Source organism: Peromyscus leucopus, chromosome 8b (genome assembly GCF_004664715.2).
Source record: "Peromyscus leucopus breed LL Stock chromosome 8b, UCI_PerLeu_2.1, whole genome shotgun sequence".
Classification (NCBI taxonomy): Eukaryota; Metazoa; Chordata; class Mammalia; order Rodentia; family Cricetidae; genus Peromyscus; species Peromyscus leucopus.
In genome coordinates, this window is record NC_051086.1 from 98,717,500 (window position 1) to 98,742,354 (window position 24,855).

At 42.0% G+C, this 24,855-nt stretch overlaps 1 protein-coding gene and 1 long non-coding RNA gene across 10 annotated transcripts in view; one reads left to right on the forward strand and one right to left on the reverse strand.

Annotated features, from left to right (window-relative positions):
- The window catches only part of Spag9 (sperm associated antigen 9), a 133,699-nt gene extending 110,870 nt beyond the window's left edge, over positions 1 to 22,829 (reverse strand). For all 9 annotated transcript variants that reach the window (XM_028868917.2, XM_028868915.2, XM_028868916.2 and 6 more), the window contains exon 1: positions 22,338 to 22,829. In XM_028868917.2, the coding sequence (XP_028724750.1) occupies positions 22,338 to 22,640 (303 nt within the window). In that variant the 5' untranslated portion in view covers positions 22,641 to 22,829. The remainder of the gene's footprint in view (positions 1 to 22,337) is intronic.
- A 157-nt stretch (positions 22,830 to 22,986) lies between these two features.
- LOC119086934 lies at positions 22,987 to 24,190 on the forward strand. Its single transcript, XR_005090343.1, has 2 exons — positions 22,987 to 23,555; positions 23,782 to 24,190. It is a non-coding gene; the product is annotated as an uncharacterized LOC119086934 (long non-coding RNA).
- Positions 24,191 to 24,855: the final 665 nt, after the last annotated feature.

Below are 24,855 nucleotides of genomic sequence, written 5' to 3' on the forward strand. Positions count from 1 at the left end.
TGTGTGTGTGTGTGTGTGTGTGTGTGTGTGTGTAGTATCTAAGATATCTCAAAATCATGAAATTGAGTTGATTATAAGTTTCTCTAATAATTATACCTAAAACCTCCAAATACAGAAGTAAAAATACAACAATTTATTTAGTTAAGGTGTTATCATTTCACATAATAGACATCCCAAAGGGAATACATATATTCCACTACAACTAAATCTTTTAGTATACTTGCATATTCATTGAGTTGAAAACAAATCTTTAATCCATAGTATGTACAGAAGATACAAAAGAATAACAGAATAATTCATATTTGCTAAGTGATTATTTAACAAGAGATATTGGGGTCAGGGTGTAGCTCAATAGTATTGTGCTTGCCTATTCACAGCACTGCAAAAAATAAGTAAATAAGTAAGAAGGAAAGATCAGCAATAAGTAATTTTGTGAATTTATCTGATGTAGGTTTAAATTAAAAAAAGAACCCGAGCCGGGCGGTGGTGGCGCACGCCTTTAATCCCAGCACTCGGGAGGCAGAGCCAGGTGGATCTCTGTGAGTTCAAGGCCAGCCTGGGCTACCAAGTGAGCGCCAGGAAAGGCGCAAAGCTACACAGAGAAACCCTGTCTCGAAAAAAACCAAAAAAAAAAAAAAAAAAAAAAAAAGAACCCGGACTAGAAATAACACTACCAATCAAATATAATTTAAAAAAAGATTGGTTAAATGAAATCATTAAATCTCAGTCTCTATCTTATCTGCTAGATTAGCAGCGTCTGACAACTGGTTTCTTCTTCTGTTTGGCTTTCCTTATTTCCCTTCTCTTTTCTGGTTGCTCTTTCTTGGTACTCTTTACTGGTTACTTCTCAATTTCTTCACATTAAAGTGCTCCATCCTTGGACACATTTTCTGTTCCATTTTTTTGTTTCTTTGTTATAATTTTAAGACTTACTTATATATAAGTCTATGCACATGTGTCACTACATGTGTGCTGGAGGTTGGAGAACAATATTGTGGAGTCTATTCTCTCCTTTCACCTTTAGATGAGTTTTAGGGATGGAACCTAGGTCTCCAGCTTGCATTGTTGCGAAGCAATGCCTTTATCTGCTGATCTTAATAGCCCAGTAAATTGTTTTTTGAAGCAGGACCTTACTATGTTGCCAAGGTAGCCTAAAGCTCACAATCCTCTTGCCTCCTGGGAATTGAACTCGGATCTTCTGGAAGAGCAGGAAGAGCAGTCAGTGCTCTTAATCTCTGAGCCGCCTCTCCAGCTGGAGCTCATCTACTGTCATTGCTTTAAATGATAATTGTATGCTGACAGCTTCTAAATTTCTATCTCTAGTATAAACCTAAACTTCAAATGTGTATGTCTACAGCCTATTTACTGGGCAAAATCAGTTAGATTCTAATAAACACCTTAAACTTAGTGTGTTGAAAACCTACCTGATCCTCTCTTGGTCTCTGATTCATTAAGTGACTGCATTCATGCCTAGAACTTTAGAGTCAGCTTTGACACTTCTCTTTCCTTAATAGCTCTTACCAGATCTATCAGCAAGTCTGACTCATATCTCACTCCTTTTCATTATCTCCATTACAAGTTTGATCTGTGCCACCATTTTATCTACTGTATGAATTATTGCTCTAGCATTCACCTCTTGAATGGTCTCTTCACTTTCACCCTGATCCTCTAGAATGCAGAATAGTGAGGAGGATCCTTTTAAAGGAAGTCAGACCTGATAGTTTAAATTATCTACTACAGAGCTTACAATGGGCCTCTTGGAACCCACACAACCTTTTCCCACCATCCTACTTGTTTGATATCCCGCTCCTTGTAAGTATCTGTAGTATTCTGAGGCTTAGGGAGTGAGTAAGCCTCTGCACTTGTTTCCTGCTATTTGGAATTCTCCTACCCAGATAACTAATGGCTTGCTCCCTCTCTACTGCCCTTCATGCCTTTGTTCAGACATCACCTTCTTAGGGAGATCTTTCTCATCTCCCTATCTCCCCTCCTTACTCTTCTTTAGAGCAATTATTCCCAAACCCCATACTAAAAATTTTAGTAATTTACCTTATTTACTATGTGCCTATTCTTGCCACAATGTAGGTTCCATAAAGGCATGGCTGTATGTCCTGATGTAATGCTAGTGGGAAAAGTAATGACAACATACAGCAAGTTCTAAAATGTTTGTTAAACGAATCAATAACAAAAGTTGCAGAGTAAAAACTGAAATTTATATAGAAAATGTTATAAATTACAAAGAGAAACCTTATGATTTACTGGCTGTGGAATATAGCTCAATAATAGAGCACTTTCCACAGAACTGACCAAAAAACAAAACTGAAAAAACCAAAGAACCACAAAACTGAAGAGAGAAAAATTAAGTTTCACTAAGTACACACTCCTCCCCACTAGTCTGTTCCTTTCTTTGAGTACTCCCCTTCTGCTTTCCAGCCGCATGCGTGTGTGAGCAGTGAAGTCCATGTTCTGCTGGAGAGAACACGGGATCTTCTAAGTTTCTTCCTCCCATTACCTTCCCTGGTTTCCCCATCTCCTCTCCCTGTAAATCTCTTCCTCTTCCCTCATAGTTTTCATCTCATAGATCTGTACATACATATTCACATTGAAATCTAAATTTCACAAATGAGAGAAAACGAGATACTTGTCTCTGTGACTCTGACTTATTTCACTTAACATGATCTTCAGTTCCATACAATTTCCCACAAATAACAATTTCCATTTTTTTTTATGGCTGAATAAAATACACACACACACTTTTCTTTATTTTTTTCATCTATTGACTGGTTCCATATCTTAGTTATTATAACTAGCATAACAATAAACATTCATTGGTTTGGGTTTTTTAATTATTTAAATTTATTTTTTGTGCATTGGCGTGAAGGTGTCAGATCCACTGGAACTAGAGTTACAGACAATTGTGAGCTGCCATGTGGGTGCTGGGAATTGAACCTGGGTCATCTGGAAGAGTAGCCAGTGCTCTTAACCACTGAACCATCTCTCCAGTCCCAACATTCATTAGTTTTAAAATGCTTTTTTGTTTTTGTTTTTGGAGACAGGGTTTTACTGTGTAGCCCTGGCTGTCCTGGAACTCTCTCTGCAGACCAGGCTGTCCTTGAACTCACAGAGATCCGCCTGCCTCTGCCTCCTGAGTGCTAGGATTAAAGGCCTGTGCCACTGCCTCACAGCTTAAAGTGCCATTTTTTAATCCTTTACTGACTTTATTAATCCTTAAGCTTTTTCTTTTCTTATTTTTTCTATTTTGTTTGTTTGTTTCAGGCAAGATCTCACTATGTAGCCTTTGACCATATAGAACTACTATATATTTCAAGCTGGCCTCAAACTTGAGGCAGTTCTATTGCTTAGGCCTTGCAAGTGCCAGGACTTTAAACACAAGCTACCACATCCAACCCAAGCTATTCAATCACTACAGAAAACACTTTTCTGTCTAGACACAATGTCTTCCTGTGAGAAAATTTCTCTCCCTGTTTCATGTTAATTCTCTTCAGTCCATGTAATCTGACTTGTAGTGACTCTGTCTCCCTAGGGAGAGATAACCCAGACTGCTCAAGGTCCTTTCTGGGACATTGGCCAATTATTAGGAAAACTACTACCTGGTTTTTTTAAAAAAATATTGTTGTTGTTGTTGTAATTATTGTTAATATAATTATTGGTGTGTGCACATGTGCGTGTGTATGACTGTGATATATGGAAAAGGGAGCTCACAGGTGTCACAGAATGCAGAAGCCAGAGAACTTTGTGGAATCAATTCTTTCCTTCTACAAAGGTTCCGAGATTACAAAGATCAAACTCAAGTTGCAAGGTTTACTGCAGCAAGTGATACGCCATCTTACTAGCCCTGAGGCTCTTATAATCTGTACACAACAGCATTTTGTGCATCATAAATAGGATTTTAGAAGCTTCACCCTAATTCACATTTTTGTTGTTGTTGTTATATGCCACCCTGCCTGCCAGCCAGAGACGTTTAAAAAAAGAAACAACTCTAAATAGATGCTAATGTTTTAATATGACTTATCCTCTTTCCAATGGCATGATTTTATAAAGCTAGTCACCCTGAAGTATACTTGGCTACTAGCATCAGAACAATCATGGTGAAGTGAGAATTAACAAAATCATGGTGAGAAGGAAGCAGTTTTTCTAATTACTAAATGACTTTACCTCTGGGAATTCTGGCTATCGACCCCCAGCATAACAGTTTGTTGTACATTTCCAATATGCTATAGCATAAATCCTCTCCCTATTCCTCTCTGCCTCTGTCTCTCTCATACTCTTTTGAGTAAGGCAGGCAAACAATAAGAGCCTGTAAGTGGGAATTTTCAATATGTAAAATAAATACATCTTCCACTAGACACCCTTTTCCATCTTAACAGCTACCAGGTCAGCAACAATATTGATGTAACTTTCGACAGAAGTCTCCTGGGAGCAACTAGACACTGCTTTAAAAAAAAAAAAAAAAAAAAAACGTAGTGGACAATACCAACTTATGTCAGGATCTAAAAAAGAATCAGCTTTGTGATGAAGCAAGATGCCTCTATGCCCAGCTGGCTTATAGGGGACTGTTTTGCCCTACTGTTCTATAGAAAAACAAATGAATTATTTGAAAAGGCAAACTCTCAAAGTTTAAAAAGAAAAAATCCTCAGAGACTGCTGTTCTCTAGAGTAAGATGCAGGAGGCCAACAAAAGTTGGAGAGTCCTTTAAATAGTACTTTGAGTATAACAATTGTCTAAAAACTAGCACCACCAAATAACAGGCTTACTTGCTGCCAGACATCCTCCAAGACAAACACTCTTACTTATTCTGTAGAGTAGGGGGAAGAAATTATTCCCCATTATATAATCATTATCCATTTTTAGTTAATTCCACACCAGCATGGAATATATTATCAACAAAGGTGAATCTCAGCGTTGTATCAAAGCCCTATCTCAGAAAACTGAAAAGGTAATGCTGGGTCTGGGGAGGTAGTGGGCAAAGTACTGGTTGCATAAGCCTGAGGACCTGTGTCCAGATGCCCAGGAATCACCACAACACCAGATGCAGTGGTTCACGAACGAGCAAATACTCAGAGCACACTAGTCAGGCAGTCTAGACAAATCAGTGAGCTTCAGATTCAGTAACAGACTCCTTAAAAGACAAGTTAGATTTATATTGCTTCAACTGATGTATAAAGCCTTTCCCCTTATAAATAGTTCTGGGTTGGGGTTTCTCTCTCTCTCTCTCTCTCTTTTTTTTTTTTTTTTTTCCTTTTTAATGTTTGTCTTCATACTGGGGAATTGTGAAAAATGTTTTAGTAAGATTCTTGCTTCAATGTCTTTAGGAAAACAATTAAGCCCTAAACTCTGGTGCTATATACAAACAAAAAAGGTGAAGAGTGATGAGGTAGAAACCAGGATATCAACAACATCTGACCTACATGCACGCACGCACGCACGCACGCACGCACGCACAAAGGGGGACAACTATTGCATTAAAGAAACTCTAAAAAGTATAATTATATGGATCACTGTCTTTGGATCTGAACTGAAACACCAAACTCCATACAATCACACTTTTAAGACAACTGGGAAAAGGTAGACACTGATGAACTCTATGGCTCCAGCATGGTGGTTGTGATGGTCTGAATGAAAATGGCCCTCATAGGCTCATATATTTGAATGCTTGGACACTGGCAATGGAACTGTTTGGAAGGAGTACAAGGATTAGGAGGTGTGGTTTTCAAAAGCCCATGCCAGGCTCAGATGTCTCTCCTCTCTCTCTTTCTAGCTAGCTCTCAGCTACTGCTCCAGTGCCTCTGTGTGTGTGTAGCCATGCTATCTGCCCTGACAATAATGGACTAAACCTCTGAAACTCTAAGCAAGTCGCCAACTAAATGTTTTCCAACAAAAGAGTTGCCTTGGTCACGGTGTCTCTTCACAGCAAAAGGACAGAGACTAAGACAGTAGCTCTCAGCTGTAATCCTAGCACTAAGGAAGCTGAGCCAGAAGGACTCTCATCAGTTTGAAGCCAGTCTAGGCTGCATACTGAGCTTTAAGCTAGCATGGACTATTGACTTAGACTTTGTCTCAAAAAACAAACAAATGAACAGTATATGGGCTGTGCCTGGTGGTAAAGGCCTATAGTCACAGCTACCAAAGAGTATGAGGCAGAAAGATTACAAGTTCAAGCAGACCTTGCCTGTGCTACACAGTGAATTCAAGGCCGGACAGGGCTGTTTACTGAGTCTGTTTAAAAGTTTTTTTTTAAAAAAAAAAAAAAAAAGCAAAAGGTGATAGGTAAATACCATAGTGACAGACTGTTTGCATTTTCATTCAAGGCCCTGGAATGAGCCAACAAAACCAAAAAAACAAACAATAACGCTCCACTATTCAGAATAATCATTTCTCAGAGGTGGTGGCACACAACTTTAATCCCAGCAAGTGGGATGCAGAGGCAAGTGGATCTCTGTGAGTTCCAAGCCAGCCTGGTCTACAGAGCGAGATCCAAAACAGGCACTAAAGCTACACAGAGAAACCCTGTCTCGAAAAACAAACAAGCAAAACAAACAAACAGGCCGGGCGGTGGTGTTGGTGTTGGTGTTGGTGTTGGTGTTGGTGTTGGTGGTGGTGGTGGCGGCGGCGGCGGCGGCGGCGGCGGCGGCGGCGGCGGCGGCGGCGGCGCACGCCTTTAATCCCAGCACTCGGGAGGCAGAGCCAGGCGGATCTCTGTGAGTTCGAGGCCAGCCTGGGCTACCAAGTGAGTTCCAGGAAAGGCACAAAGCTACACAGAGAAACTCTGTCTCGGGAATCATTTCTAACTTGTAGGCCTGATAATGGTATGAGTTATTATTTTTATACCCTAGAGATACACCAGTATGTAGTTTTTGGTATGCTTTATAGTGGAGTTGGGCTTGGTACCACAACCTATTATAGCCAGCACTAGGGAATTTAAGGTCAACATGAGTTACATAAATGAGACCTTGTCTCAAAAAAAATTATAGTGGAGATATAAAATACAGTGAGTAGAGGCCCACATGAAGCAGTATTAATTTAATGTTAAATTGTTGAAGTTACCAGGTAATGGTACATGCCTTTAATTCCAGCATTTGTGAGGTAGAAGCAGTTGGATCTCTGACTTCCAGGACAACCAGGGCACGCAGAGAAACTCTAATCCAAACCAAAACAAAACAAAAAATCTGTTCAAGTTAGCCAGGCGTGTTGGCACATGCCTTTAATGCCAGCACTCTGGCTGGATGGTGGTAGCACATAATTCCAGTACTCCAGAGGCAGAGGTAGGCAATCTCTATGTCTGTGAGTTCGAGGCCAGCCTAGTCTACACAACGAATTCCAGGACAGCCAGAGCTACACAGAGAAACTCTGTCTTGAAAAACAAACAAACAAATCTCATCACTCTGGAGGCAGAGGAAGTAGATCTCTGAGTTCAAGGACAACCTGATCTACATAGTGAGTTCTAGGACAGCTGAGGCTACATGGTGAGACCTTGTTTAAAAAAATAAAAAACAAAGAAGGATAATTAATGGTTATCAGACACTTGAAACTACAACCTGAAAAGAAGAGAAACCAAAACTATTAGGAAAAGTGGAAAGGGAATTCAGAGGGAAAAGACAAAGCAGGGACAAACGAAAACTATAATTAATAGAGTCAAAGACAGAAAAGTCACTGCTCCCATAGAACCAGAACAGTAGGCTATTTTTAAAAGAGGGAGGGGAAGAGAAAACAAGAATTAAAAGGAGCTCTCAAAAATCTAAAGTATAAAGAAGAAGCAAACACATTTTCTTTCTTAAAAACTATTTATTCCTTAGGGTAACCAGTTGGCAACAAGAAATACATCTTTATAAGAAAGCCTAGCTGTCATGTGCTGAAGAAAAATAAGTCAGAATAGCACCATTTCTATATCCTCAATAAATATGGGACATATTGGGTTACTCTTCAGATTTTGCTGGGTATCTCATAAACACTTTTACAATCAGTCTTTTAAACCAGACTTTCTAATTACTCCCACCTGAATGATGGTTTTAATGGACTATAATATAAAGGCTATCAAAAAAGCATGATTCAGGCTGTTTGCAAAGACACAAGACACAGACACACACACACACACACACACAGTGCTATTGTGTTCCCCAAAATATTTGTACACCCTAATAAACTTATCTGGGGTCAGAGAACAGAACAGCCATTAGATATAGTGGCCAGAAAATGGTGGCACACACGCCTTCAATCCTAGCATTCCAGAGGCAGAAATCCATCTGGATCTCTGTGAGTTCAAGGCCACACTGGAAACAGCCAGGCATGGTGACTCACGCCTTTAATCCCAGGAAGTGATGGCAGAAAGCAGAAAAGTATTTAAGGCGTGAGGATCAGGAACTAGAGCCAGGTGCTGGTGGCACACACCTTTAATTGCAGCACTCAAGAGGCAGAGGCAGGTAGATCTCTGAGTCTGAGGACAGCCTGGGCTACAGAATGAGTTCAAGGCTACACAGAGAAACCCTGTTTCAAAAAAAAAAAAAAAAACAAAAAAAAAAAACCTTTAAAAAAAAAGGTCCTTGGTTGCTCTGGCAAAGAATCCTGGTTCGATTTCCAGCACCCATATGGTGATTCACAACTATCTGTAACTCTAGTCCCAGGAGATGCAGAGCCCTCTTCTGACCTCCTAGGGTACCAGGCACACTTGTGGTGCACTTACATACATTCAAGTAAAACACTCATACACATAAAATAAATTTAAAAAATTTAAATAAAGAAGATCTATTCAATAAACTAAGATTTAGTGCATAGTTTGAAGCATTTATGTTAACTGTTCAAATCTCAAATCTCAACACAGCTAAATGTCATGGTACAAGCTTTAGCAACTGGAAGGTAAAGGCATGCTGATTGATCTCTTTATACCAAGTTCCAGGTCAGCAAGGGCTGCACAGTGAGATTCTGTCTCAAAAAGAAAAAAAAAAAAACAGATATGTGCTCGCTCGCTCTCTTCTCTCCTCTCTCTCTCTCACACACACACATACACACATATATACATACATACAATTTCTGCCCAACCACTAGGCAGAGATGGGTAAAACTGAGTAAACTGATTGAATTCCTTGAATTCCTATTCCAATATGAAAGTATACATTAAAGAATTAAAAAACAAACGGACTGGAATAGTAGCACATACCTATAATTCCAGCATTCTTGAAGCTAAGAATTGGAACCTCAGTATTTGGAGGGTTTAGGTAGGAGTGCCAATGAGTTCAAGGCCATCCAAGACTACGGTGTGAGACCTTGTCTCCAAAACAAAGCCACAAATGAGTGACTGCTTTCTTTTTATTCTTGATTTAAAACAAAACAAAATATGGTTTCATGTAGCCCAGGCTGGCTTAAAACTAGGTTATGTAGGTAAGTTTGGCCTTGAGTTCCTCATCTGCCTCATCTTCCCAGTGGATGGGATGATGGGGGTGAACCACAACACCTAACACAATACTGAATTTTAAAAAAAAAGATTTATTTTTGTTTTATGTACATGAAGTGTTTTGCCTTCATGTATGTAAGTGCACTGCATGCATCCCTGGTGTCTGAGGTCAGAAGAGGCATCAGATCCCCTGCAACTGGAGTTACAGATGGTTGTAGCTGGTAGGAATTGAACTTGGATCCTCTGGAACAGTAGTGATTGTTCTTAACCTCTGAGGCAACTCTTCAGCCCCCAATACCACAAATTTTAAACAAAATATCTGTAAACTATTCCTATGTATAGCATAATGTAAGTAGTGTCTGAAAAAAACTATACTTCAGAGTCACAGTTTTTCTGTATATAAAAAAGTCAAAAAACTTTTGGAAGAACTTTTTGGAAGTTTTAGCATAACTTGGCACCAACAGTAAGGGACAAAAATTTGAATGCACAAAGAGAACTTTAAATGCTTAGGCTTAGCAATTTGACCTTTAGATATTTATCCATTTAACCAACAAACTCTTATTAAGTGCCCACTGAATCCCCAGTTTGGTGGAATAAAAGCAATAGTCTGATATGATAGATGAGGTGCTAAGAAACGGGAAAGACATTTGGTTGTGGGAGGATATGATGAAACCACCATAATCCATAGTTGGGTGTTCCTAAAAGGCAATCCAGCCGGGCGGTGGTGGCGCACGCCTTTAATCCCAGCACTCGGGAGGCAGAGCCAGGCGGATCTCTGTGAGTTCGAGGCCAGCCTGGGCTACCAAGTGAGTTCCAGGAAAGGCACAAAGCTACACAGAGAAACCCTGTCTCGAAAAACCAAAAAAAAAAAAAAAAAAAAAGGCAATCCAGAATTGCATCCTGAACAACAAATAAAATCAATCAGTTGACAGGTAAAATTGAGGAGGTAAAATTGAGGAGGCAAGATAACTTAACTGCTAAGCCTGATAACTTGAATTCAATCCCAGGAACCCACATGGTCGAAGGAGAGAGCAGATTCCCCTAAGTTGTCTTCTGACTGCCACATACACACTGGTAACATGTGCATGGCCCTCTCAACGTGCACAATACATAAATACAATTTTTTTTTTTCGAGACAGGGTTTCTCTCTGTGTAGTTTTGGTACCTATCCAGAAACTCGCTTTGTAGACCAGGCTGGCCTTGAACTCACAGAGATCCGCCTGGCTCTGCCTCCCAAGTGTTGGGATTAAAGGCATGTGCCACCACTGCCCTGCCATAAATATAATTTTCAAAAAATTAAAATTAACCGGGCGGTGGTGGCGCACGCCTTTAATCCCAGCACTCGGGAGGCAGAGCCAGGCGGATCTCTGTGAGTTCGAGGCCAGCCTGGACTACCAAGTGAGTTCCAGGAAAGGAGCAAAGCTACACAGAGAAACCCTGTCTCGAAAAACAAAAACAAAAAAAATTAAAATTAGAGTGCTGGGGGAAAAAACAGCTTTTATGAAGGCCAGAAGAGAATACAAAATATTATTTGAGTGTGGCTCAAAATGGACAGATGAAACTCACAAGAGAGGGACATCTACATTCAAAACCTTCTATTTAGGAACTTAAGTAATTTTAAGAAATTTGGCTAGAGCCACTAAGAGTTTTTAAGTATGGAGATTATCTGATCAGATTTCCTTGTTTTCTCCTTTTAGTACTGCAAATGAATCCAGGGTACGGCACATGACTGGCAAATGCTCTACCTCCAAACTACACACCAGTCCCAGACTTCCATTTTGGGGAAATGGGAGCTTTATATGTTGCCAATACTGGAAACAAAAATCAGTCCTTTATTCAGAAATGCTCAGCACTTCCTTTGCGCCAGTTATGGATAGTGGTGAATAGAAAGTTTCTGCTCTGAGAAGGTAACATGCAGAGAGAGAGAGAGAGAGGTTGATAGCCTGTACCACACTGGTAGAAATGGACTTGGAAAAAAAGTGAGACCCCAACACTACAACAAAGGAAAGTCAAGCTGTCCATGCTTGTAATCTCAGCTATCTGGAAGACTAAAGCAGGTAAATGAGCTCAGGAATTTAAGACTGGCTTAGGCAACATGCCACCCTTCCCCACCCCAAAAGAAATAGGAAAATAGGACAGTGAAACAAAGTAGAAATGCCTGGAAAGTGAAGGCAGAAGGATCAGAAGTTTCAAGTCTGGGGGCTACATGAGACCTTGTCTAAAAATTTTATATATATACAGAAGTGAGGAGGAAGAGGTCAGGTAAGATGGTAAGATGGTGGTATCCTCCACAAAGACAGAGAACAAAGGAAAAGCATACTTTGGGGAGTTAAGTTCATTTTTAAAGATGATGGAAAACATTCAATAGGCAATGTGACTGGATCTACAACTCCAGAGAGAAGAGAATGACTATATTCCTACCAAGGACATATCCATTTTGGAATAATGAAGAATGGTAATTAAATCCATGGGAATACAGAGTATCAGCTAGGGGTATGCAGAATGAAAATAAAAAGACCTGTGAAAGAATGTCAAGGAAAGCAAACAGTAACATGAATACGGAAAATTCACAGTGGTCAGATACCAGAGGGAAAAAAAACAAGAGATTTTCAAGTAGCACAGCCTGAATAAGCCCTTGATTTGATTCTCAGCTCTGCAAAATGTCTCTTATTGGAAAGAGTTGCCAAAAAAGTTAAACTTTGCTGGAAAGTCAAGTTTGAAAAGGAATAAGGCCAAAAATAAAAGAAATTCATTTATGAAAAAGTAATATACTTTTCAAAGTTTTCTAGACTCTTGGAAGAGAAATTCTAAAATGTTAAAAAGTTTCAGACCTAAAAATTTATTCTAGTTGCCTCCATCAACGTAACCTTTTTATAAGCTTATTCTGTCTAACCTGCCTGCTTCTTTATTCTATCATCCTGTTTATTTCCTGAATCGCATCTACAATAATCTGCAATCTAGTGTTTTTTTTTTTTTTTTTACCTTTTCTCCTTTTTTTAGGTGAAGGGTGGGCTCTAACTACATAGATCATATCTCATAGCCTGGAGCCTGTGAGCGTCTAGCCTGAGTACATGTAGCTACCATGCTAGCTAAAATCCCTCTCCCTCTCTCCCTCCTTATTCCTTTGCTCCTCTCTCTGCCATACTAGGAATCAAACCCAGGGCCCAGCCTTGTGCATGTTAATCAAACACTCTACCATTACTAGTACTAAGAAAAGCACAAGTTAGTCCCTCCCCGCCTCTTTATTTAGACAAGGTCTCACCAGGTAGACTCAGCTGTCTTGGAACTCACAATGTAGACCAATCTGGCCTTGAATTCAGATATCTGCCTTCCTCTACCTCTCAAGTACTGAGATTAAGAGATGTGCCACCACACCTACCTTTGGTCTTTTGTTGCCCAGACTGACTTTCAACCCATTATGGAGCTGAAGATGACTTTGAACTCCTAACCTGATCCTCTTGCATCTACTTCCACAAGTTAGGGTACAAGAGTACACCACCAAGACCAGCCATACTCTTAACTTCAAATTAATATTGTTTTATAAATGTCAAATTTAAATTTCTTTTTTCAAGACAGGGTCTTATATGTAGCTCTAGGTGTCCTTGAACTCACTATGTAGACCAGGCTACCTCGAACTCATAATAGAGATCTGACTACCTCTGCATCCAGAGTTCTTGGGTTAAAGACATATACCACTATAGCTGGACAGATTTAAATTTCTTATAGAAGTAGCTAAATTACAACCATTTCCTCTTTTCCTTGTGGTTATACTAATGTAGTATACATTTTATATATATGTATGTATACATATATATAAAACTTGGGCTGATGAGCCAATCCACAGGTAAAGGTGCTCGTCTACTAAATCTGGGGACCTGAGTTCAATCCTTAGAATCCAAAAAAAAGTAGAGAGAACCACATCCTCTGATGTACACACACACACACACACACACCTAGCATACAGACATCATGCACTCACATAGAATAATTTTAAAACACTTTTTTTTTTTTTTTGGTTTTTCAAGACAGGGTTTCTCTATGTAGCTTTGCGCCTTTCCTGGAGCTCGCTCCATAGACCAAGCTGGCCATGAACTCACAAAGATCCGCCTGCCTCTGCCTCTTATTCATCTCTGCAACTGACATATACCATGCTCATAAATTAATGCAAAGGCAGGCACGGTTGACACACATCTGTAATGCTAACAACTGGGAGGTGGAAGCAGGAGATCCTGAGTCCAAAGTCAGCCACTACAATTTAGCAAGTCTGAGGCTAGTCTGAGCTATATAAAACACTGTCTCAAAAACACTCAACAAAAATTTAATTCAAGCCAAGTGTGGTAATGCATTGCTTGTATTTCAGAACTTTCAAGGTAGAGGAAGAAAATCTCAAGTTTGAGACCACAGTGGGACACACAGTAAAACCTTGCCTCAAATTTTTTAAGTTAATTCAAATGAAACTTTGGTGACACTAGAAATATTCTCAAATCTAAACATTTTGTCGTACCAAGAAAAGTGTCAGAATGTATATTTATTTTGAAATGGTTCAGCAATAAAAGAAGTATGTGTATGTGAGCCAAGAAAGCTCAACAGAGAAAGAAAGGCACTTGCCATGCAAGCCTGGCAGCCTGAGTTTGATCCCTGGAACCCACCTAAAGGTGGAAGGAGGGAACCAACTCCACAAAATTGTCCTTTAACCTACACACAAAAAACACAACTAGCAAATGTGTATATATACATCAATACCTTGACATTCACATGTCAGGTTGAATACAACTACTGAATCTTGATAGTGAGTATATAGATATTCAGTGAGTGGATTTTTAATTTGTGTATATATGTCAACTTTTTCCTAATAATAAACAAATGGGATAGCTGACCAAAATGCTTTACTGATTTTGGGGCTGGAGAGATGGCTAAGCTGTTAAAGAACACATGTTCTTGCTCTCCCAACTTTAGTTCCCAGCCACCCACACCAAGCAGCTCATATCCACCTGTTAACTTCAGCTCCAGGGGCTCCAACACCCTCTTTCTGGACTACAAGGGCACCTGCACTCTCATGCACATTACCACATATGACACATACATACCTAACTAAAAATTAAATCTTAAAAAAAAAAAAAAAGTAGGGGCTGGAGAGATGGTTCCGTGGATTAAGAGTACTTAGTGCTCTTACAGAAGACCCAGGTTTGGTTCCCAGCACCAATCATCCACAATTCAGACACCAGGGGATCCAACACACTCCTCTGCCATCTTTGGGCATCAACCATCTAAGTGGTGCAAAATACTACATGCAAACAAGCAAAGACATTTCAAAGAAGGTCTTTTTAAAAAGTTTACTGACCTTGACTATTAAAAATATCCAATCTAGCTGGACAGTGGTGGTACATGCCTTTAATTCCAGCACTTTGAAGGCAGAGGCAAGTGGATCTCTGTGAGTTTGAGGCTAGCCTGGTCTACAAACGTTACACATAGAAACCCTGCCTCAAAAAACCAAAACACACAACAAAACAAACTCAATCTAGCCAAGAGCAGTAGCACATGGCTTTACTTCCAGCACTCAGAAGAGGCAGTCGATCTCTTTGAGTTCAAGGCCAGCCTGGTCTACATAGTAGTAAGTTCCAGGACAGCCAGAGCTACATAGTGAAACCCTGTCTTGAAACAACAACAAAATACTCAGTCTAGGAGGCTGGTGAGATGGTCCTGAGGTTAAGAGCACTTACTGCCTTACTGAGGACCCATATGTTTGCTTCCTAGCAGCCACCACATGATGCCTCACAACCACCTGCAATTCTAGTTCCAGGAGATCCAATGCCCCTTCTTCTGGCCTACTTGGTCTCCTACATACACTTGGTTCACATAAACTCACTTATGTTCTCACACACACACACACACACACACACACACACACACACACACACACACAGAGGAGAGAGAGAGAGAGAGAGAGAGAGAGAGAGAGAGAGAGAGAGAGAGAAGCTAGTAGCTGGTGTCATAGTACACACCCCCATAGTCATCATCATAATCATACTTTGGAGGTTCAGGCAGGAGAAATCACTGTTAAGTTTGAGACTGGTCTGCTGTAGAATAATCCTTTTATACACTGGGAAGAAGTGTTGCTCTCATTGTGAATAAAAAGCTGATTGGCCAATAGCTAGGCAGGATTTTCAGGGAAGAGAGAATGCTGGGAAGAAGGGCAGAGTTGGAGGAGATGCCATGAGATGCAGATGGAGCAGGATGGGAAGCATTTACAAGAGGTAAATGAGCCATGGGGCAGCACACAGATTAATAGAAATGGGTTAATTAAGTTATAAGAGCTAGCTAAAAACAATCCTAAGCTATTAGCTGAGCATTTATAATTAATATTAAGTCTCTATGTGGTTATTTGGGAGTGGCTGCCGGGACACAGAAAAGTCCACCTACAAATGGTGCCCAAATGTCCAGCACCTACATCCACATAAGACTTGAGAAAGCTTAAAAAAAGGTTCTAGTCACACAAAAACTGAGCCAAGCACGGCTTCCTAGTCTGGTGTCTCTCATGTCAGCCACGTTACTGAGACATGCCTCCTGGCAGCTGCCAGTACGACAAGAGCTAAGCCACATGGCAGGTTCTCGAAGTCTCTCACACGGGCTGAGGAACAGAGAGGTGTCTCCCAGCTACTACTGCCTGAGGGCTTGAGCCACCAGCACAAGCTCTGCCAGCATACTGCATAGTGAGTTTGGGGTTTTGCTCATGCAGACAGAAAAGGTTACAGATGCTCAGCAAAGACAGATCCAGATGGGAGGGGAAAAAAAACCTCTAAACAGGTTACAGAGTGTTTTAAAATGTACAAAGACTTGGGAGAGAAAAGAAAAAGGTTATAGACAATCATAATACACACACACACACACACACATAGTTTTAAAATAATAAAGTCCTTATAAAGGGAGTAAAGTAATATAAAAGAAAAAAGTCGCCGGGTGGTGGTGGCGCACGCCTTTAATCCCAGCACTCGGGAGGCAGAGCCAGGCTGATCTCTGTGAGTTTGAGGCCAGCCTGGGCTACCAAGTGAGTTCCAGGAAAGGCGCAAAGCTACACAGAGAAACCCTGTCTCAAAAAACCCCAAAAAAAAAAAAAAAAAGGTTATGTAAAGATGGGAAATACACAGAGAGTCTGGATCCTGTATGTTATTGTGTTGTCTTTAAAATTCTTTGACTGCTAATGAATGAGCAATAACTGCTAAGAAACACTGGATTATGGAAACTACTTGATTAAACCAACCTATGTATTTTAAAAATATCTTGATTTCAAAATGGAAGTCAAAATGTTGCTTTGGAAGAGAGGTTATACTTTTATTTCCACAGGAAATAAGAGGCTGTGGATTCATTCCAGGTTAAAGATGATCAGGTATGATCGAGGAAGACCCCCTAAACATCATGACCACAAGCATAAAGAAATAAACCTAAAAAAAACTACAAAACAAGAAATAAACCTAAAAAAAACCTACAAAACATGTAACATATATTTTACCTGCTCAAACATAGAACAAAAAAATCATCTTTGGCTAACTTGTATGCAACATACAGTCTATATTGTACTAATACAGATATGTACGTTATCTTTAAAAGTTTGTATATTTTCAGAGCAAGGGGACCAGACACCAATAAAAACAAATGGTCCAGGTGATCTAGAATCTCAAAATGCCTCTGGTACAGTTCTCAGAGTTCTGTATCCAGAACAGCTTCAAGGCTGCTGGCTGAACTGGTCCAGCCTCACAAACTACTCCAGCCAAGACTTAACCATTATCCTGAATTTTCTCAGGGTCCCCAAAGATGCCAACACCCCCAAACAACAGGAAGTAGTCTAGAGAATAATGTCCACATTCCCAAAAGATGAGTTATAGATGTTTATTATCATTTAAGGGGGGGTTGGTTACAAATTGTTATTGGTCATAGTCAAAAAAAAAAAAAGGCCCAACAAAAGAGTTAAATTCAAAGATCTCTTTCTAAAGGAAAAAAGAGGGTTATGATATAGAAATGATAAGGGGAAAGATTATTGAATCTACTTTAATAAAAAAACCTATTAATCACAAAATATTTTACATTGGTATGAATTTGGGTTTACTGATACAAATTTAAAGTTATTTTTTATACTGTATGTATGTTTCTACTCTTGTTTGAGGTATTGTGCATATACATTCATACCTATGCAGCTTGTTTAATTATGCAATGTAAAGTTTTAATCCTTGAAAACTATTTAGGATAATAAAGAAACACAGGTTAATAGTCACCCATAACTATCAAATTTACAGTCATGTTAGTTATGTTTTCTAGGTCATACAGAATTATATTTTAGATAGATAATCTTCAAACACTTGAAAGATCTATAGAATATGGCATTTAAAACATTTTAATAACATATGACTTTTCTTGACAGTGAGACACATCTGCTCCTGGTAACACCAATGTACTTCAGAGAAGATGATAGGCACTAAAGAACCTCCATATGGAGTTTGCTTTCTTTACGGCAAAGCTAGCCATTTGAGCAAAAAACTGTCCTTACCTCAATTGCTGACAGTATATTGTCCAAACTGGACTAGCAGGACACAAAAAAAAAAGTGATTGCCAAACTTTGCCAAGACAAAATTCCCTGCTTCTCAGGAAGTCTGTCGGATATACTAGGCCTGTAGGCCAAAGATGGATGCCCTAATGTTACAGAATTCTGGGTGACTATCCGGGCAGCCAGATGTCCCTGTTGTTAGGTAACATTACATCCTTCTGGGGTCTTTGATGGAGTTGAAGACTAGATAGTCAGAGTTTTCCTTAGTTATGATAAAAGGTAAATTAGATATAAAACTTTAGACTCACAAAGATATGATAAATAATATTTTCTAATGTTGCCAAATATAAAAGGACTGGATATTAAAACTATAATTCTTACTTAACTGTTTTTGTTGTATATAATTTTACTATGTTAAAGTTAAAACCTTCCCTTTAATTTGACAAAAAAAAAAAGGAAAATACTTGGAACAATCTTGTACACTGTAAATATGTATGGCTCTCACTGTTAATAAAAAGCTGACTGGCTGATGGCTAGGCAGGATTTCTGGAGCAGAGAGAATGCTGGAAAGGAGGATACAGTCAGAGGAGTCGCCAGCCAGACACAGAGAGGAAACAGGAAGTGCAAGATGAAAGAGAGGTAAAATGTAGATTAATATAAATGGGTTAATTTAAGTTGTAAGATCTAGTTAGTAATACACCTGAACTATTGACCAAGCATTTATAATTAATAATAAGTCTCTGAGTGATTATTTGGGAGTGGGCTGGAGGGACAGAGCTGACCAGAGGTCCTGACAAAAAAACTCTCCTACAAATGGTCTGGGATATATAAGATCCTAAAAAAGAAGGCCAGTGAAATGGGCAAAAAAAATGCTTGCTGCATAGGGCGGTGGTGACACACACCTTTAATCCCAAGTACAGTCAGGTGGATCTTGTGAGTTCAAGGCCAGCTTGGTATACAAAGCGAGTTCCAAGATAGTTAGGACTATTACACAGAAAAGCCCTGTCTCTAAAAAAAACAAAAAAACAAACAAAAAAAGCTTGCTATCAAGCCTAATGACCCTAGTTTGATCCCCAGAACCCTCAGAACCCACTGGGTAGAGCCAAGTCCCAAAAGCTATCCTTTTGAACTCCACTTGAGCTCTGTGGCACACGTACCCTCTCCACCACACAAGGAAATTTTTTTTATAAAGATGACTCAGCAGTTAAAAGTGCTTGCTGCACAATCATGAGGAGCAAAGTTCAAATTTCAGCACCCACATAACAAGCAGGTCTGTACCACATTCCCCAAGACCAATAAGGTAGAATGAAAGAACTGACCTCTTTAAGTTCTCCCACCTCTGCACATGAGCCTTGGCAAACATCCACCCATCCTCAAGCATGCTCAAGTAAATAAATTAAGTAAGTAAATTTTAGAGATGAGACAGTCATGGCAGCACATCTACAATCCCAGCACCCAGAAAGCTAAGACATAATTGTTTTCAGGAATCTGAGGTCAGTAAGTTCTAGACCAGCCTTGGAAATACATCAATCTTTAAAAAAAAAAAAAGGGGGGGGGAACCATAAATAAATGGACTCACAAGGATTACACAGTATTTCAGTACATAACAGACAAGAAAGTCTTGTGAAAAAGTGAAATTTAAACTGAGCATATAGTTGACAGAAACTAGCTAGGAATGGCAGTGCAAGCCTATTCCAAGACTTGGAAGGCTGATGCAAGAGGATTTCAAGTTCAAGGCTAATGTGGGTACATAAACAGAGAAAGTTTATGTAGAAAGAAAGCACAGGTCAGGACAAAAGGAAGAGAACAGGGAAGGAAAGGAGGAAAGAAAAGAGGGGGAGGAGCTGGCCAGATCAAGCTCTGAGGGAAGACATTGTATGGCAAGGGAACTATATGAGCAAAAGCATCTGCTGGGCCAGGGTTCAAGGACAGCTGTGTGACAGGGAACCCAAAGGGAAAAGTGGCAGGTGAAAGGATTTATTAGCGTTTGAAACTGGTCCAAATCTTAGGATCTAAACTCTGCCTTTCTGTATTTTGTCTGCTGTAATTTGGTGCTGGTGGTAACTTGCTGCAGTGCTGGGGATTGAACCCAGGTCGAGTAGGCAGATACTTTACCACTGAGCTATATTCCAGTTCCTAAGACAGTTCTAAAGGGAGTCACTAAAACAACAAACGAACCACACTCACACATACACACACAAATCAAATAAAAGCAAGAAAAGTGGAGCATATTCAAATTAAGTACAATCATTATAATAGAGATTACATTTCTGCCTCCTTCCTGGCAATTTCTGCAAGCAAGACATTACAGCACCTCACAGACTCCTTAGCATCCTCATCATTTCTATACTTCCCTAAATTTCCACAACGGTGCCCAGAATTTACTTTACACTCTAGAGATGCACAATTACCATGCTTTCAAATTACTTTGGCTATAAATACCCTCCGTGGAGCACTTCTGCTATAAGAGCATGCTCTTAATCTCTGGGTTAAAGGCACTGAGCATTCAGGGAGAGAATTAAACTGAATCCACTCTGTACTCTGGCCTGGAAGAGTGAACTTCTAGGTGTAGGCAAAACAGCTTATCATCTTACATGAGTGTGCTGAAGATGTAGTTATATGTTTGTAGTTTGGGAAGTGGTTCATCTAGCAGTTCATCAGTGTTCTCAATTCTCAGGTCAGGAGTCTATCCAAAGGTTTCAATATGGGGATTTAAAGATATGAACAGCCTATTTTTAAGGTCATTTACTTAAGAAATAAATACAAAACAGAGCCTAGTACTTTTCTGATTCTGCAACCTGTGGCAGATGGTTTTCTTGGAATGTGTGACCCTGACATTTCATCCCTGTTTACATTGATTGACAGAAGTTTAAGGCTGGTGGGAGCATTCTGCTTTACCAGAGGTGATAGGTCACACTGGGCCTGCTCCTGACCTCTTCGTTATGTGGCCCCATTCTCTTCCAATTACATCCACACAAAGGCAAAGGCCTGTATCCACACCAACAAGTGGCAAGCCACTTCAAAGGCCTTGATCTGTTTTATAAACAGTAGCAAGAAATTAACAGAATTTGTGGTCTCATCCGTTTTTTCAACCCTTCCCTCCATGTATATTTGGACACACTCCTGAAATAAAGTCAATTTTGTTTGGTAAATTCAATGTTATTCCTTTGAGACAGGTGGACTGCAAAATCTCGAGTAGAGAGCATGACTATAATTAGGATTTTTTAAAAACAATCATGGAATTGAGAGGTACATACAACAAAAACTTTTAAATGGTGCTGGCTATTTAATGCTAGGACACGAGCTGCCAAACAAATCTCATATACTCCAACCGTGTCATGAATTTTTGAAAAACAACACGTGGTTCCTTCGATAATTAGTCTCCTTCAATCACCATGTATTTATCTAGGTGTACTAGATGTCTTAGAAGCAAAAACAAGAAGGGCATTTTGACTGCCAAAGAAAAGTTCCTCAGAAACAACGCCAAGGCACTCAGCCTGAAGGCGAAAATCCTTACCTGGCTCAAAAAGCCAGAGGATCATTTACAGCCAGTGTTCCAAAAGGCTCAAGCATTCAGGTAAGAGTACAAAGGTCACTGCTCAGGTGTTCGAGCTAAGAGCCAGCCAAGTGCACTCGTAAGCCGCAGTATGCAAAGCAAATGCAGACAGGAAAAGTGTTGCAACACTCACCCACACCTCCTCAACCCCGCCCCCCAGTCGTCTTTATAAATAGAGGAGTCTGTAAGGGAACTGTCCAAGGTTACCACCTGATACGAAGGGAATGCCTCGGTGAGGAACATTAATAAAGTAAATGAGTTCACTTTATGTACTTACTGGGCACTGCTATTCGACATCTAAGTGGTTGACAAAGTGTTAAGCAAGGTACATCAGGCATAAAAATAAGACTTCCTTCTCGAGAGGATTTAAATGTCAAGAAGAAACTGACCGAAAGAGGGAGATCTCTAACTTCCCAAAGCAGTAGCAGCCCCCTTGGAAAGGCACCGAAGCCAGCGGAACTCACGGGCAGGACAGTACTGCCCCCCTCCCCAATGCTAAAAGTTTGAACCGGCACCCGACTATCCTCGGTGGTCGGAAACTTCCCGAAACAAGAAGCAACCAGACACCCTCAAGTCTCCGCCCTCGGGTAGCCCCAGGTGCCCTCATGCCAGGGTGTCGCTTCCTCCCCGGGCCCTCCCTCCCACTTCACCCCTCTCCCGGACGCTCGCTGGCCTGCCAGGGCTTCCAGTGCCGGCCGGGGTCCCGGAGTCCCGAGAGGCGGCGGAGCACCTCCCGGGGCCCCGGCCTCAGGCCTGCCCTTTAGGAGGCCACCCTGGCGCGCCCAGCGTCCGCAGGCGGGCCGCGACCCCCGCCCCCGCCGCCGCCGCCGGCCCTCACCTCCTCGGCGTGCTTGCGCAGCGCCTTCTCCCGCTCGTACTGGGTGATGAGCTGCTCGTTGTCGTCCCGCAGCAGCTCCAGCTCCACCTGGTGCTCCTGGTCCTGCGCGAACACCGAGTCCAGGTTCTCCAGCACGGCCACCACCAGTGGCATCAGCTCCTTGACCACCTCCTCGTCGTAGCGCCCGATGAGCCGCTCGAACTCGCGGTAGATGGAGCCGGCCAGGCCGGACACCCGCTCTGACATCACGGCCCCGGAGCCGCCGGGCTCCTCCTGGTACACCACACCGTCCTCCAGCTCCATGGTGGCGGGCGGGCGGGCGGCCCCGGGCGTCGCCGGCTGAGGGGCGGCACGGGCCCGCACGGGACGGGCACGGCGGAGGCTGGCGCTGGGGCTGGGCCCCGCGGGATGGGGGGCCGGGGCCCGGGCCGAGGAGGGGAGGGGTGGGGTAAGCGCACTCACCCCAACCGCCGCTGCACCAACTGCCGGGGCGGCCCGGCCGCGCGCGCGACGCGTCACCCGTGGGGCGGGGCCGGCGCCGCGTCGCCCCGGTGGGCGGGGCCCTCGCGGGAGGCCAGGCGCGGCCTGGGGCGGGGCCTTGCCGCTGCGTGCGGCGCCGGCTGTGACGCCAACACCCGGCGCCGCGCGGGCCGAGAGGCGGCAGGCGGAGGAAGTGACAGCCCGAGGCTGCGTTTGCGGGGCGCTCCCGGAGGAAAGGGAGGGGCTCTGGAGGGTGACAACTCCTCTTTCCCGACGAGATTGCGAGCGCCTTCTTCGCCTGTCTACAGCTCACACAGCGCCTTCGTGGCGCGCCAGACGTGTGGCCCCTGTCTCACAGACAAAGAAACCAGGCCCAGGGAAGTTGTGGGTTAGTCAAGGTCACGCAGCTAGAGCAGGAAAGAGAGCCGCGCCGACCACTTCCTACTGAGAATTCCGGACTCAGAGAAAAATGGAAAAGAGAGAACGAGGGAAACAAGCCTAACTAAGAGGAGGACTGTCCAGTGGATAAGGCTGCCTCGAGTAAGAGCGTACTGGTTGGGATTAGAGAAAAGAAGGGATAACCTTAACCAGAAGTGCAAAGCATCTGGAGAAGGGAAAGTGCGTGCCACTTCTAGCATTTTCCCAAACACTGGGTGTCTCTGCTCCCCGCCCACGAAAGGCATTTCTAGGTTGCAGCCACCCCACCCTCTCTCAGATCTTGAAAGGGAGGCGGAGCTGGTAAGTGAGAGGGTGAGAAGCTGCGGAGGATATGGGGTGGAGCCAGTGGTGGGAATAAGTCCCGTGATACATGAGGTCACCCCGCTTGGGAGTGCGTCACTTGTGGGGAATGCCACAACACCCAAGCCCTGGGCAGGCTGAGTCAAAGATCACTTCCCTGTATTCTCATCTCCCATCCTCAAGTTGGCCGGAAGACACTCCTAAAAGCCCCTTCTCTTTGCCATAGGTGACTCAGAAGTACAACGACTCCGACTCATCTAAAAATAAGGGAGGACTTAAATAGACAAGTTATTTGGGAGAAAATCGGCCAGCTCCTGGGGTTCTAAATACCCTCAATTTAGTGTTTAGAGGATCCAGATCGTCCCCAAAGTCTCCTACTTTTTTGATCTTCCTGGAAACCAACAAAAACACTATGGAGGTTGAGCCAGTGCCAATCTATAAACTCAAAATGAAAAAGATGAGAACTGTTATCAGGACTAACTTTGTGTCTGTTTTGCCAATCTCCCTCACCCCCACACCACTACCCCTTAAGTTTGAGGTCTCCCTTTCTCACCCTTACCCTGTGTATACATCTGGGTTATAGGAATGCTGCCCAGCTAGTTGAGGCTGAGCCCAAAATAGCCTATCGCTTTTTTTTTTTTTTTTTTTTTTTTTTTTTTGGTTTTTCGAGACAGGGTTTCCCTGTGTAGCTTTGTGCCTTTCCTGGAACTCACTTGGTAGCCCAGGCTGGCCTCGAACTCACAGAGATCCGCCTGCCTCTGCCTCCCGAGTGCTGGGATTAAAGGCGTGCGCCACCACCGCCCGGCAGCCTATCGCTTTTTTAAAACAATGCTTTTATGTGAATGAATGTTTTGCCTGCGTGCATGTCTGGATACTACAAGCGTGCAGTGCCAGAAGACGGTGTCACATCAGCTGGAACTGGCATTTTAGCTGTTGTGCACCCCCACATGTGTACTAGGAATCAAACCCGGGATCTTCTGGAAGAGCAGCCAATGCTCTTAACCACTGAGCCTTCCCTTCAGGCCGCCGAGCACTTCTTAATCTCATCTTGAAAACGTTGGCTTCTTTTCTTTGATATTACATTGGAAGTCCTGCTGTGAATATTCTCTCTCCCTTCCCTACCCCTTCATGAGTGCTGTCACTTAGTCTTCAAAGGTACCTCTATTTTCCTGTAGTCAGAAGATCTGGAAGACTTAGAGGGAGACTTTATTTTGTCTTTCTACAATATTATTGTACACTTAACGTTTGGGGGGGAAATTTTTGTTTGTTTGTTTTTTGCTTTTTGAGACAGGGTTTCTCT